Here is a 15213-nt window from a genome sequence, read left to right on the forward strand (position 1 = left end):
TTCCCCCCAGAGCAAAGCTGTTTGCCCCAAACACACCCCTCCCCCCAAAGCAGCTCCCTTTCCCTCTCCCTATCTCTCCATGGCCCCTTCTGTCTTCCCCCCAGAGCAAAGCTGTCTGTCCCCAGCACATCTCCCCCCCCAAAGCAGCCCCCTTTCACTCTCCCTATCTCTCCATGTCCCCTTCTGTCTCCCCTCCAGCACACCCCTCCCCCCAAAGCAGCCCCCTTTCCCTCTCCCCCTGGCCCCCTGTATTGATCCCCTTCTTACCCTCCCTCCATCCTGGCGTCTTCTGACTTGCTCCTCTTCAAAGCAGCCTGCGATCATGGTGGCCAGCTTTAACAAACCTCGCAGGCCGCTCTCCAACTCGGTAGCACGTTCCCTCTGATGCGATCGCATGCGTCAGAGGGAATGTGCTACTGAGGTTGGAGAGCGGTCTGCGAGGTTCTTTAAAGCAGGCCACAATCGCAGGCTGCTCTGAAGAGGCGGATCAGCAGCGGCAGCAGCGGTGAGCGAGGATGGGAGGTGTGTTCCCTGCTGAGGACGCGGGCAAGGAGAGAGCTTGCCTGCGCTTCTGGTTGGTGAGTGAGGGTGGGAAGAGGGGAGTGGCCAGAATGTTCCCTGCCGCCGGGTTCTAAAATGGAACACGGCCACGGATCACACACCACAGCGGCAGAGATCATGCTGTTTTAACAGCACATGCGCCGGTAAGCTTTTATTATATAGAGACTATTCTGTACAATTGTCATTTTATAAACACAAATAATACAGAGCAAGGATCAACAAAACCCCTGTCTTCCCTCCACTATTGTGAAAACTAAACAAACCAAATTACTACAGAATGCTACATAGAAAAATCAAGCTAACAGAATACTTCAGTCACACATGGCAGGAATAGTGTTAGGGGAGAGCAACTAGAGCAACTGCCCCCTTGTCAGAGAAAGAGCCCTAAGCCAGCTGGAAGCTAAAGAAGCACAGCCTGGGCTTTGCAGTCCCCAGTTATGTCTAATACCAGCTCTAGCAGGATACATATTTCAAATCTGAAATATTCGGGTAATTTTATTCTTCAAATCACATTGGTCTCAGGCTTTGGTTTTGGGTTCCTTCTCTCTTCCTTGTGGCATGGCTGGCTCCTGAAGGTAAAATAGGCCCAAGAGGAGCTGGGAAGGAGATGCCGAGTCTGACACGGGTGCAATTTTTTTACCACAGGAGCAAGACTTTTCACTGCTTCCACGGGGCAATGAAAGGTCTTGTCCTCATTCCTGCGGTAAACCAGTTGCAAATGTCCCCATTACTGCGGATTTACTGCGGTGACCATGGCTTATTCTCTAGAGCCTATTCATGGGGTACTCAGACCTTTTGTCAAGCGGTCCACTTTTTTGACTGCTGAGTTGCTTACACTCCACATTAACTAAGACTAAGCAGATTAGTAGGTTTGCATGGACACTTAAGTAAGTCCTAAATACCAAGTTACAACAATTGGTAGACTGCTTTCTTCACACTAAAACCACAGATTCCAGTAATGGAAATGAGACTTTTTGATGCATTGTGTAACCCTCCCCTCTCCACCCCACCACGCACACACACACAAGTAAAACAGCAAAACACTATTAAAGATTGCCTGTCTTTTCCTGTAACTTGACTGTCAAGAAAAGAGATTCAGAAGGCTCGACTACCAACACCCCCACTGTAACCAACCCTTGCTCTCTCAGTTCCACTCTTCTTCCTCACCTCTCTTGCAGGAGCCTGACATTGCTGCCCTTTCCTGCTCTCTCTCTCCTTCTTTTGCCACCCACAAGCCCAAGCACTGCTCCACTTTGGAAACAATTCCATGTAACCCTTAGCGGCTGTTTCTGGATCAGCCACTCCCTCACTTCCGCTTGTCAGGAAGAAAACAAGGCCATGCCTAAGGTATATCACCAAAGCCCAACTACAGCCTTTCTGCAAAGGGAATGTCATCATGGTCCAAAGGAATCGCGTTCACGGTCCAGTTTGTGGACTGCAGTCTAGACTTAGTATTCCTGACCTATTCTATAACATCTGGACAGCCAGATTCTATTATAGAATGCTAGAGTAGCTTGGTATCAGCACACCTAACGGTTATGCACCCATAATTACACCGGTCATAGATCTGTTTTCACAGTGGACAGACAAATGTGGCAAGAGTATGTGTAATTGACGGTATTCTTCAAGTTATATGTGGAAATGAGAGTCCTGCCTGTGCACCAAACTTGTGAACACACCCTCGTGTTTGTGTTATGCTACTTATGTGCACCATTACAAAATGGTTCATAGACGAAAGCACGCGAGGACAAAGCCGCTAAGACAAATGCGCACAGGATGTCAGCATGCCGGATTAAAAGGTAACTTTAAAGTGCTCTGAGGGTGTGTGTGTGAGAGAGAACCTCCTGATACTGCACAAGGGGATGGGTGAGAGGGGAGGAAAGATGCTGCACATGTGGGGGAGAGAAAGGAAATAGGAAGAATTGGGGTGGAGGAGAGGAAGGGGGAGATGATCATTGTATATGGAAAAAAATAAGACCTACCCCGAAAATAAGACACTGTCATATTAATTTTGGGCCCAAAAAAGGCACTAGATCTTATTTTCGGGGAAACACAGTAGTAGATGGCCTCATGGCTCAATCCGACTCCAAATTTACCAACATAGCATCTTTCCTCCCCTCTCGCCCATCCCCTTGTGCAGTATCTTTCTATCCCTTCCTCCCATCCCTCTGTGCAGAAGAACCCTTGCAGCTTCTATCCCTCCCCTTGTTCAGCAGAACCCTTGCAGCTTCTATCCCTCCCTCCCATCCCTTGTGCAGCAGAACCCTTGATGCTCCTATCCCTCCCTTCTCACACCTGGGCATTCCTCTGCTGCATTACTGATGATGTCATCAGCAACGCAGCACACAGAACGCCCAGGCATGAGAAAGCCACAATGCAGCCTGTGCTGCCGACGCTGCCGTTTTGTTCTCAGGTATTTTGGTCTCACGGTCGGGGTTCGGATGGGAGGGAGAGATGGAAGGGTCAGCAGGGGACAGGAAGCGCTGCTGCTGGCGACTAGGGCTTATTTCGGGGGTAGGGCTTATATTAAGACCTACCCTGAAAAATCATGCTAGGGCTTATTTACGGGGTAGGTCTTATTTTCAGGGAAACACGGTATATTCACTCCGTTAGTGTGCCTGATATTGCTAAGGGTCACCTGAGACATTTTTCCTTCATTAATATTAATTGGTTTGTGCATACATTTACTTGGAAAAATATACTGGAGTGTTTTGGGGTTTTTTTGACTGATTATAATTCCTCCAGTCTTTCAGCTGTTGTTTTTTGATTTGTTATTGCATTGTGCTTTAGGTTAATACTTCTCTGCCATTTTTTTTAATTTTTTTTTAACTCCAGATTTCTTTTGGACTCCTGATGTAGGCAAAAGCACCGAAACATGGCCTTTTATAGCACTGAGCCACTAATCCAACCCTCATTCATTTTCTGAAACCATTCTGTTTTTTAGGTATTACCTGGGACGACGAATGACGATTCTAATAAGTGAACCCGAGGCTATCAAACAGATCTTAGTGAAGGATTTCAGTAACTTCACAAACCGAATGGTGAGTGCTTGTCTGTGCTCACTTTGGTTAAAATTTTAATGCCGAAGAGGCCATATTTGAATACTTTTCATCTAGGAAACAGGACTCAAAAAATCAAGATCCTGTTACCAAAGTGAGAGAAAGCTCATGAATCAACATCAGCCAGGTTGGGATGGGGGGAGCAGTGGACAGGAAAGGGAATCTCATCAGCTCAGGGATGGTATTAAACATGCCAAGGTATAGCCAGAAACACAGTTAAATGAAAATCAAGCAATAAATATCAAATAACCCTTTCGCCAAAGACAGTGTGCTGGATGCGAACTTAACTACAACTAATATCCCCAAAAATCACAGCATGCACGCACAAGTTAATTCAAACTTAAAAAGGAGGAAAAAGCCTCAGAAAAACAGGGCTTAGCAGCCGCCAGAGCAGCTCAAGGCAAGACCGACCAGTACCTTGAGCCACAGTGGCACAAGGCAAGACCAACTAGTATGTAGGCAATAATCTCATTGTTCTTTTTCAGGTTATCCCTCTCCTTATTGTTATTCCCTTAATCGTTCTTTTCTTATTTTAGTTCCTCCCTTTTCCCTCTTGTCTTACTTTGTTTGTCTGGTGTATGAATTTTTGTTTTTACTGACCTATCCCCAGTTCTGATATGTTTTGGTTTTAATCTTCTGTTTGTGTGCTATTGTATGCTGATAATAGATTTTACTGTACACCGCTTTGAATTTTAGATTAAGCGGTATAAAAAATTTTTAATAAACCTTGAAACCTTGAGTAGCTTGAGCCACAATGGCTCAAGGCAAGACCAACCAGTAAGTACCTTGAGCCACAGCAGCTCAAGGCAAGACCGACCAGTACATTATATTACAGATTTCTATTCCGCCATTACCTTTCGGTTCAAAGCGGATTACAAAAAGAGTTATGGAAGAAGGGTTACAAAGTTAGATCAGAGATCGTTTCCAAGGGAGGGTTAAGTAGGATCAGGGTTTAGGGAGGGGCATTGGCATAAAAAAAAACTCCTTTATATGTTTTAAAATAGCTCTCTGCAATGCAATGTAGGATTAAACAAGATGAAAGTGAAAAGACTACTTATATTTTGCCGAGGGTCGAAAGTTTCAAGTTTATTTAGGAATTTTATAAACCATCCAATCGGTCTTCTAGGCGGTGAACAAGTTTCAAGTTTATTAGATGACTTGATAAATCGCTTAATCAAATATTCTAAGCGATGTACACTTTAAATTTAACAATTATTAAATATAAAAAACAAAAACAAATACAGTACATACAATTATTAAATAATGGGTAAGAACTCATGATTATTAACAATGATAAACATGGGAAAGAAGGGATGAACTACAATTCATAAAGTAAAGAAGAAACATTGATGGGAAACACAAAAGGAATAATTAACACAGGTTTCATATAGAAAAACATAATACTAAAACTAAAATTATAATATAAAAGCATCTTTAAAAAGGAAGGTTTTAAGTTCAGTTTTAAATTTTCCAAGTTCTTTTTCCTCTCGTAAGAAAATAGGAAGAGCGTTCCATGTCTGTGGTGCAGTACAAGAAAAAATAAATTGTCTCCTTGTATTGATAATTTTTAACGAAGGGACAGATAGCAGATTTTGTTCACTAGAACGTAATATTCTTTTTGTAGAATAAGGAACAAGAAATCGATATAAAAATGCAGGGGTCTTGTTGATCAGAGTCTTAAAGATAATTAAACATAATTTATAATTTAAAAACATGTATGGGGTAACTATACATCCGTTAAAACAATAATCATTGTTAAAAACATTTAAACACAATACAAAACAAACAGGAACAGAAAAAAAGGGAAAGAAGGGTACAACTACGATTTATCAAGTAAAAGAGAGAACATATAGGGAAAGAAAAATGAAAGAGGTACGAGGGAAGGGGCGTACGCGCCAGGCCTGGGAGGGCAGAGAGGAGGATGGAAGCTGGCGCCTCCACCAAGATGGCACCTGGAGCGGACCGCCCTCCCCCTACTGCACCATTGTATCCAGACTCCTTTTCTTCCATGTTGCTCAGCCGTACAGCTGGAGCAGACTTCCTGAGTCAACGCTTCATGCTCTTTACCTAACCTTGTCAAATCTAGGCTAAAAACCCACTCTTATGAGACGACTTTTAATTCTTAAGCCCTTATTCATCTGTTCAATACCTGTGCTGTTTTTATCATTCCCAAAATAAAATGTACTCCTTAATCCCTTAATTGTCCTGTTTGTCTTGAATAGATTAGAAGCTCTGTTGAGCAGGGACTGTCTCTTACATGTTTACTGCATAAGTCTAGAATGATTAATTACTGGCCCGAGCCTTTGGAATGCTCTCCTTCTTTATCTGAGGCTTGAAGGCTCACTTATTAGTTTCAAATCTTGGCCTAAAATTTATTATTTTTTCCTTAGTATTTTCTTCCTGCTCTGGAACTTAATTTGTATTCTTTAGCATGTGTTTTGCTCATTACATGTCTGGTATCAGTCATCATTGTTACCTATTTGTTTTCACTCTTGTCTTGCTTATCCCTTCTTTAAAAATTTGTAATTTTCCCTAGCCCCCATTATCCTTGTCTTGTCAATATTCTTTTCCTCTGGTTTTATTATCCTTCCCCCCCCCCCGATAGTAACATTGTGCACCGCTTAGATTTCTTGTTTGAAACTTTTGCGGTATATCAAATAAACTGAACCTGAACCTAAATATTAACCCCTTAGTTTATAATATGGCTGGCTGTAATACATAACACCTCCTACCCTTTCGGGTCCTGACATTACACTCATTTTTTATGGGGGAATAGAAATACAGTAAACCCTTGGATTACAAGAAACTTAGTATGCAAGTGTTTGCAAGACAAGCAAAACATTTTATTTCATTTTAACTTGATATACAAGCAATGTCTTGCAATACAAGTACATACAGTATACACACATCACAACTGAGCCGATGGTTCTTCTCTTTCTGACGCTGCGGGAGTGTAGTGACTGTTCTAAATGAACGAAGTCTTGCAATACAAGTACATACAGGGCTCCTTTTACTAAGCTGCATTAGCGTTTTTAGCGCATGCTAACCCCCTTGCTACACGGAAAATACTAACGCCAGCTCTATGGAGGCGTTAGTGTGTAGTGTTCGTGGCTAAAACCGCTAGCACAGCTTAGTGAAAGGAACCCATAGTATTTTGTATTAAAGTTTTTGGGTTGTGGAATGAATCATCTGCGTTTTCATTATTTCTTATGGAGAAATTTGCTTTGATATACGAGTACAATAGCGTGTGACCCAGGCTAGAGTCACCCTACAGGATCTTCACAGAACTTAATCATTGATTCAGACACGGTGGGTAGTATAGAGAAAGTGAAAACTTTTACTTGTTCAAAATCCAAAAAGTCAAGAATGGCATACAGTTCAAAATAAACGATCAAAGTCCCAACTGGAAACAAAAATAATAAAGTCAGAGGAAAACCCTGACAGCCTTCAGGATTTGTCTTTTCCAAACAAACAATTCACTCTGTGCTTTAATTTACAAAGTTCTTTTCCAACCACTGCTCCTCAGCAGCCCTCAGGTAAGTTCATAGTGTTCAATGATTTTCAACAGATAGTCTTATTCACTTCCACTCTCTGGTCAAACATACACCAAAAATAAAACCTCCAGCCTGAAATCTGTAACAGGGCTGGGTAAAGAGGAGTCTTTTAAAAGTGACAAATCCCCTGGACCGGATGGAATTCACCCGAGAGTCTTAAAGGAATTGAAGGTTGAAATCGGAGAGTTATTGCAAAAACTTGCAAACCTGACAATCAGAACTGGACAGATACCGGACGACTGGAGGATAGCGAACGTCACACCAATTTTCAAAAAAGGATCGAGAGGGGAACCGGGCAACTATAGGCCTGTGAGTCTTACGTCGGTCCCCGGCAAGATGGTTGAAGCACTGATCAAGGATAGCATAGTCCGGCACTTGGACGCACACGACTTGATGAAACCCAGTCAACATGGATTCAGGAAAGGGAAATCATGTTTGACGAATTTACTCCAATTTTTTGAGACCCTGAACGAGCAAATTGATAGTGGGAAGCCGGTGGACATAATATACTTGGACTTCCAGAAAGCGTTCGACAAAGTTCCACACGAAAGACTTCTCAGGAAACTACAAAGCCATGGCATAGAGGGAGATATACAAAGATGGATAGGCAAATGGCTGGAAAACCGAAAGCAGAGAGTGGGCATAAATGGGAAGTTCTCCGACTGGGAGAAAGTGACTAGTGGTGTACCCCAGGGCTCGGTACTTGGGCCGATCCTTTTTAATATTTATATTAATGACCTGGAGGAAGGAACATCCAGTGAGATCATCAAGTTTGCAGACGATACAAAACTATGCCGGGCAATCAGATCGCAGGAGGATAGAGAGGAACTCCAGAGCGACTTGTGTCGGTTAGAAACATGGGCGGAGAAATGGCAGATGAAGTTCAATGTGGAGAAATGCAAGGTAATGCATTTAGGCAATAAGAATAAGGAATACGAGTATACAATGTCAGGTGCAACTCTGGGGAAGAGTGAACAAGAAAAGGACCTGGGTGTACTGATAGATTGGACCCTGAAGCCGTCGGCACAATGCGCGGCAGCGGCAAAGAAGGCAAATAGAATGTTGGGCATGATAAAGAAAGGAATCTCGAGTAGATCGGAGAAAGTTATAATGCCGCTTTATAGGGCAATGGTCAGACCACACTTGGAATACTGTGTCCAACATTGGTCTCCCTACCTAAAGAAGGATATAAAACTGCTGGAGAGGGTGCAGAGACGAGCAACAAAACTAGTGAAGGGTATGGAGAAACTGGAATACGAGGATAGACTTATAACACTAGGATTGTTCTCCCTTGAGAAAAGGAGACTGCGTGGGGATATGATCGAGACCTTCAAAATACTGAAAGGAATCGACAAAATAGAGCAGAGAAGATTATTTACATTGTCCAATTTGACACGGACTAGAGGACATGTAATGAAGCTAAGGGGGGACAGGTTCAGGACTAATGTCAGGAAGTTCTGCTTCACTCAGAGAGTGGTTGACACCTGGAATGCCCTCCCAGAGGAGATTATGGCGGAATCGACCGTCCTAGGCTTCAAGAGCAAACTAGATGCATATCTCCTTAAGAGAGGCATATAAGGATATGGTGGACTATAAATTACGCCAGGTGTACACCTGGCAGGGCCTCCGCGTGTGCGGATCGCCGGACTTGATGGACCGAAGGTCTGATCCGGAGATGGCAGTTCTTATGTTCTTATGTTTTAAACTTGCCTTCAAAAGCATGCAAAATCGCTTTCAAACTTCCCTCCCAGGTTTTGGCAAGCTTCTCCCCACTCACTCTTAGCTTCCAACAATAATTGTACAGTCCTGAAAAGTCTTTGCCAGTGACTAGGAGCAGAAAAGAACCTAGCCACAAAAATAAGGAAAAACACAAAACTTCCAGTGACTCAGCACAGACTCAGAAGCAGGAGCTATCAATCCTCAGGGCTTCCCTTGCAGCAAGAGGTGGTGTGGTTCACAGCTTCTTCCACACCAGGGTCTAAGGCATTGCCCCACCTTGCCAGAAATGCCTAACTTGGAAAACCTCTTATCTCCCTCTCACCTTCCTTCCCAAGAGCAAACTACTGGCTTTTCAGCAGAAGGAGCCACACCCTGCTCTACCTGAGCCTGCTCACAACTGTGCTACTCTCCCTGGTTCTCCCCGGTGGACGCCAAGGAAATAACATGGACTAGAACAGGCACGGAGCCTGGCTGGTCACAACATAGATGGATTGGAAATTGGTTGGCAGGTTGGAGGCAAAGGGTGGGAGTGAAGAGCCACTACTCGGACTGGAGGAAGGTCACGAGTGGTGTTCTGCAGGGGTTGGTACTCGGACCGCTGCTGTTTAATGTATTTATTAATGACCTAGAAACAGGGACGAAGTGTGAAGTTGTAAAATTCGCAGATGACACAAAACTTTTTAGTGGGGTTAGGACTAAACAGGACTGTGAAGATTTACAAAGGGACCTGAACAAACTGGGAGAGTGGGCAAATAAATGGCAGATGAAGTTTAATGTAGAGAAATGTAAAGTCTTGCATGTAGGAAACCCGAAGTACAGCTATACGATGGGAGGGCTGGTAATGGGTGAAATTAGTCTAGAAAAGGACTTGGCGGTACTGGTGGACAGGACAATGAAGCCGTCGGCACAGTACGCAGCGGCCTCTAAGAAGGCGAACAGGATGCTAGGTATTATCAAGAAAAGTATTACAACCAGAACGAAAGAAGTTATCCTGCCATTGTTTCGGGCGATGGTGCGCCCGCATTTGGAGTACTGCGTCTAATATTGGTCACCGTACCTTAAGAAGGATATGGTGATACTCGAGAAGGTTCAGAGGAGAGCGACGCGACTGGTAAAAGGTATGGAAAACCTTTCATACACTAAAAGATTAGAGAAACTGGGGCTCTTTTCCCTGGAAAAGCGGAGATTGAGAGGGGATATGATAGAGACTTACAAGATCATGAAGGGCATGGAGAAAGTGGAGAGGGACAGATTCTTCAAACTTTCGAAAACCACAAGAACGAGAGGGCATTCGGAAAAATTAAAAGGGGACAGATTCAGAACCAATGCTAGGAAGTTCTTCTTCACCCAAAGGGTGGTGGACACCTGGAATGCGCTTCCAGAGGGTGTGATAGGACAGAGTATGGTATTGGATTAGATAATTTCCTGAAGGAAAAGGGGATAGAAGGGTATAGATAGAGGATTACTCTACAGGTCCTGGACCTGATGGTCCACCGCATGAGCGGACTGCTGGGCATGATGGACCTCTGGTCTGACCCAGCAGAGGCACGGCTTATGTTCTTATGTTGTTTGCTGTTTTTCAATGCAAGACCAAATAAAAGACAAAATGAAATGATGATAACAGTAGGCTCTCAGTTAACTGGCACTCATGGGGATTCATAGATGCTGGATAAATGTAGTTTCTGGTTGCTTGAGAGTTATTATTAAAAAAGGCCTTACTAATACTATGCCCCATACTATGAACTGTTCCAGAGAAACTACCAGATATGTGGTAGGCAAAGTGTGGGCATACTCATCAGGTATGGCATGTCAAGTTTACACTTAAATTTCCAACAGAAATTGATTTTCATTTTTATTTAAAGTATTACAGTATTTCTTTGATTTTTTTTTTTCTGGTTGCTTGAAAGTTCTGGTTAACAGAGAGCTTACTGTACATTTTCCTTTTCCCTATCTTCTTCTAATTCTAACCTCCCTCCCTACCCCCAACCCATCTTAAGCCTTCAGTAAACATGCCCATTGGCTTCCCATTTCATATAGGATAACATTTAAAATAGCTCTTTTAGTCTTTAAGACATTAAAAAATAATACTCCAGCATTTATAGATAGACATCTGATTCCGTACAATTCGCCTAGAGTTCTCAGATCATCCTCACAATCTACCCTATACGTTCCCTCTTTAAAAATCATTGGTACTCGCCGTGACTTGATCTTCTCGGTTACTGCTCCAACAATTTGGAACTCACTCCCTCTTTATTTAAGACTTGATCGCAGGAGGACAGTGAGGAACTCCAGAGCGATTTGTGTCGGTTAGAAAAATGGGCGGAGAAATGGCAGATGAAGTTCAACGTGGAGAAATGCAAGGTAATGCATTTAGGCAGTAAAAATAAGGAATACGAGTACAGAATGTCAGGTGCAACTCTGGGGAAAAGTGAACAAGAAAGAGATCTGGGTGTACTGATAGATAGGACCCTGAAGCCGTCGGCACAATGCGTGGCAGCGGCAAATAAGGCAAATAGAATGTTGGGCATGATAAAGAAAGGAATCTCGAGTAGATCGGAGAAAGTTATAATGCCGCTTTATAGGGCAATGGTCAGACCACACTTGGAATACTGCGTCCAACATTGGTCTCCCTACCTAAAGAAGGATATAAAACTGCTGGAGAGGGTGCAGAGACGAGCAACAAAACTGGTGAAGGGTATGGAGAAACTGGAATACGAGGACAGACTTATAACACTAGGATTGTTCTCCCTAGAGAAAAGGAGAATGCGTGGGGATATGATCGAGACCTTCAAAATACTGAAAGGAATTGACAAAATAGAGCAGAGAAGATTATTTACATTGTCCAATTTGACACGGACAAGAGGACATGAAATGAAGCTAAGGGGGGGCAAGTTCAGGACTAATGTCAGGAAGTTCTGCTTCACACAGAGAGTGGTTGACATCTGGAATACTCTCCCAGGGGAGATTATTGCGGAATCGACAGTCCTAGGTTTCAAAAGCAAACTAGATGCATATCTCCTTGAGAGAGGCATATAAAGATATGGTTGGCTATAAAATAAGCCAGGTGAATACCTAGCAGGGCCTCCGCGTGTGCGGATCGCCGGACTTGATGGACCGAAGGTCTGATCCGGAGATGGCGCTTCTTATGTTCTTATGTTCTTATGACTTGAACCAGACTTGCAAAAATTTAAGAATAGCTTAAAGTGTCTTCTTTTTAAAGAAGCCTTTAACTAAAAGTTTTTTTTTTTTTTTGCTGGTTATTTCCTATTTCCATCACCCTTCATCAAATTAAGATCCCCATCCCCTTCCCTTTTAACTTTTCTTCTGTTCTAAATTTTTTTCCCCTCACCTTCCTAATGTACTACCCCATTTTGGTTATTTTATTTTAAAATTGTATTTTTTCTTTCTTTCCTACCGTTTCATGTGGCATGTCACCCCAGTTTGTTTTTTACTTTTTAAAGTAGTCATTTTTAATTTTAATGTATTTGTGATTTTATTGCCTTTGTAAAACGCTTTGTAATCTGAAAAGCGTTTAATCAAATATCATAATAAACTTGATAAACTTGAAAACTTGAAACTTGATAAAATGTTTGACTCTTTGCTCCCATTGGTCAGAGAATTCTTGAGCAAAGTGACCTTAATCTATAAATATGTACTTGCCAGATACTGGCTGGGATTCAGGAGACCAGATGGAAGGACTTTAGCTTAAGCTACTGACCTTATTCTGAGGGCCAGGATTGATTTAATCCCCAGAAACAGTGTTTCAGTGATTTAAACAGAGCTGTTCCGGATCACGCTGGAAGATTCTTCTTCACTTGCTGCACTCTTCCATTATATTTGTAAAATACCCATTAAACTCTGATGGGAAGCAGCAAAGGGTGCACGAAATAAGCAGTTTGTTCTTTACAATACTCTATCATTCTTTTTTTTTCACAATGGTTTAATTGAATTTGATACACTGCATATTTTAAATGCATAGTGATAACAAGCAGAACTATAGGGCTGCCCAAGTCCGGTGCTCGAGATCTACTGGCAGGCCAGGTTTTCAGGATATCCACAATGAACATGCATGAGAGAGATTTGGGTGAAGAAGAACTTCCTTATGTTTGTACGGAATCTATCCCCTTTCAACTTTAGAGAGTGCCCTCTTGTTCTCCCTACCTTGGAGAGGGTGAACAACCTGTCTTTATCTACTAAGTCTATTCCCTTCAGTATCTTAAATGTTTCGATCATGTCCCCTCTCAGTCTCCTCTTTTCAAGGGAGAAGAGGACCAGTTTCTCCAATCTCTCATTGTACGGCAACTCCTCCAGCCCTTTAACCATTTTAATTGCTCTTCTCTGGACCCTTTCGAGTAGTACCGTGTCCTTCTTCATGTATGGTGAGCAGTGTTGGACGCATTACTCCAGGTGAGGGCGCCACCATGGCATGATAACCTTCTCCGAACTGTTCGTGATCCCCTTCTTTATCATTCCTAGCATTCTGTTCGAGTAGTACCGTGTCCTTCTTCATGTATGGCTACCAGTGCTGGACGCAGTACTCCAGGTGAGGGTGCACCATGGCCCGATACAGCAGCATGATAATCTTCTCCAATCTGTTCGTGATCCCCTTCTTTATCATTCCTAGCATTCTGTTCGCCCTTTTTGCTGCCACTCCCAAGTCTCTTTCCTGGGAGGTCTCTCCAAGTATCGCCCTGGACATCCTGTATTCATGCATGAGATTATTGTTACCAACATGCATCACTTTACACTTATCCACGTTGAGAGAAAAGCATGGTCCATGTCCCTCTCTCAAAATTAGAATGATTATTTCCAGGTTTACTTTTTCTTGTTGCTTAAGAGTTTTCTTCCTTTTCAGTCAAAAGGTTATTTTATTTTGTTCATTTTTGATGATGTTTGGAATTAGGAATGTGGAACCCTTGCTTTTTCAGTGTTTACTCTTTTTTTAGAAATGGATAAAATCAGGACAGATAAAGAACATATAGCTTATTAAGTTTGCCCCAGTTTCTTTCTCCTCTTCTACAAGTATACCAGTGTTTCTCAAGCCACTCCTAGACTTCCCCAGAACCTTAGTCTTCACCCCCAATTCTAGAGAGCTACTAACAGGTCAAGATTTCAGGATATTCCTTTTTTTTTTTTTTAGTTCAATAAATTTTTATTGAGTATTTTGGAAAAATACAATGAGCAATTCAAATACATATAACAAATAACATTTTGTATATATATGATCTATAAATATGCAATTAACTATAAAGGACCATAATATTAAGAAAAGCTCAGAGTAATGAAATTATTTGTGAAGATTGTATGAGAAAAGAAAATGAGATAAAATAGAATAAAAATTAAAAGAGAAAGGAAATAAAGAGAAAAAAGTGAAGAATAGATAGGGGAAGACAGAAGTGTCTACAAAGTAGAGCGAACATATGAATCTAAGAATGACCAGGGTGATTTTTTATTTTTCATATTCATGGATATTCGGAGCGAAACTCTATTTTCATATGCATATGATTCATATTTATGGTACATACAGAGAGAGTTCCACCAAAACGTATAATTTAGTGACGAAGATAGTTTCCAATTTTTTAAAATATGCATGAGAGCAGTCACGATCATGGTATCAATAAGTTTAGGAGGGCAATTTGATTGTGTGAAACAGGGATGTTGAGATCGAAGGATTATAATGTCCATAGAAATCTCTTCCGAGCAGTTAGTGATAGATTGTATGGTGTTCCAGACTTGGGTCCAAAAAGAGCGGACCAAAGTACAATGGAGAAACATATGATCAAGAGTTCCCTCTTCTTTCAAACAGTTCCAGCAAACTGAATCTTGTTTTAGTTTGGCTTTCCACATGCGATATGGGGTCCATATTGCATTCCACATAACAAAGAGCATTGACTGTGAAACTCTAGAAGATAAAAGTGGGCGGTTTGTTGAAGACCAAAAGAGTTCCCAGTCAATGTCCGAGAGCGGAATGGTTAATATATTATCCCAGTGTTTCATAGCATGATATGAAAAAGTAAAGGATTGATCTCTTAGAATATTATAGAAAAAAGATATAGCTTTTCCTTTTGATAGAGACCACGAAGACCAGTGGTATATAGTATTTTTGGAAGTCATAAAGTCATATTGTATATACACAGAAGATAATATTTCACTGAGTAAAATCCATTGTGGATAAGCAGAGGATGGTAGCAGGTATGTGGAACAAAGTATATCAAAAGGAATTGTCGTATTAAGAGTAAATAGTTGATGAACAAACCATATACCTGCCCGCTGCCACCGTTTCCATGAAAGGGATTTGCCTTGGTTTTGTATTTTGGGAT

General features: G+C 42.0%; 1 protein-coding gene and 1 long non-coding RNA gene across 2 annotated transcripts in view; one reads left to right on the forward strand and one right to left on the reverse strand.

The window, feature by feature from the left end:
* TBXAS1 (thromboxane A synthase 1) overlaps nt 1-15213 on the forward strand; it is a 186321-nt gene that overhangs the window by 82806 nt on the left and 88302 nt on the right. The window contains exon 5 of the mRNA XM_033952350.1: nt 3506-3602. Within this exon, the coding sequence (XP_033808241.1) occupies nt 3506-3602 (97 nt within the window). The remainder of the gene's footprint in view (nt 1-3505; nt 3603-15213) is intronic.
* LOC117363865 overlaps nt 1-15213 on the reverse strand; it is a 113371-nt gene that overhangs the window by 17314 nt on the left and 80844 nt on the right. The window lies entirely within an intron of this gene.

The sequence above is a fragment of the Geotrypetes seraphini genome, chromosome 7 (assembly GCF_902459505.1).
Source record: "Geotrypetes seraphini chromosome 7, aGeoSer1.1, whole genome shotgun sequence".
Lineage (NCBI taxonomy): Eukaryota > Metazoa > Chordata > Amphibia > Gymnophiona > Dermophiidae > Geotrypetes > Geotrypetes seraphini.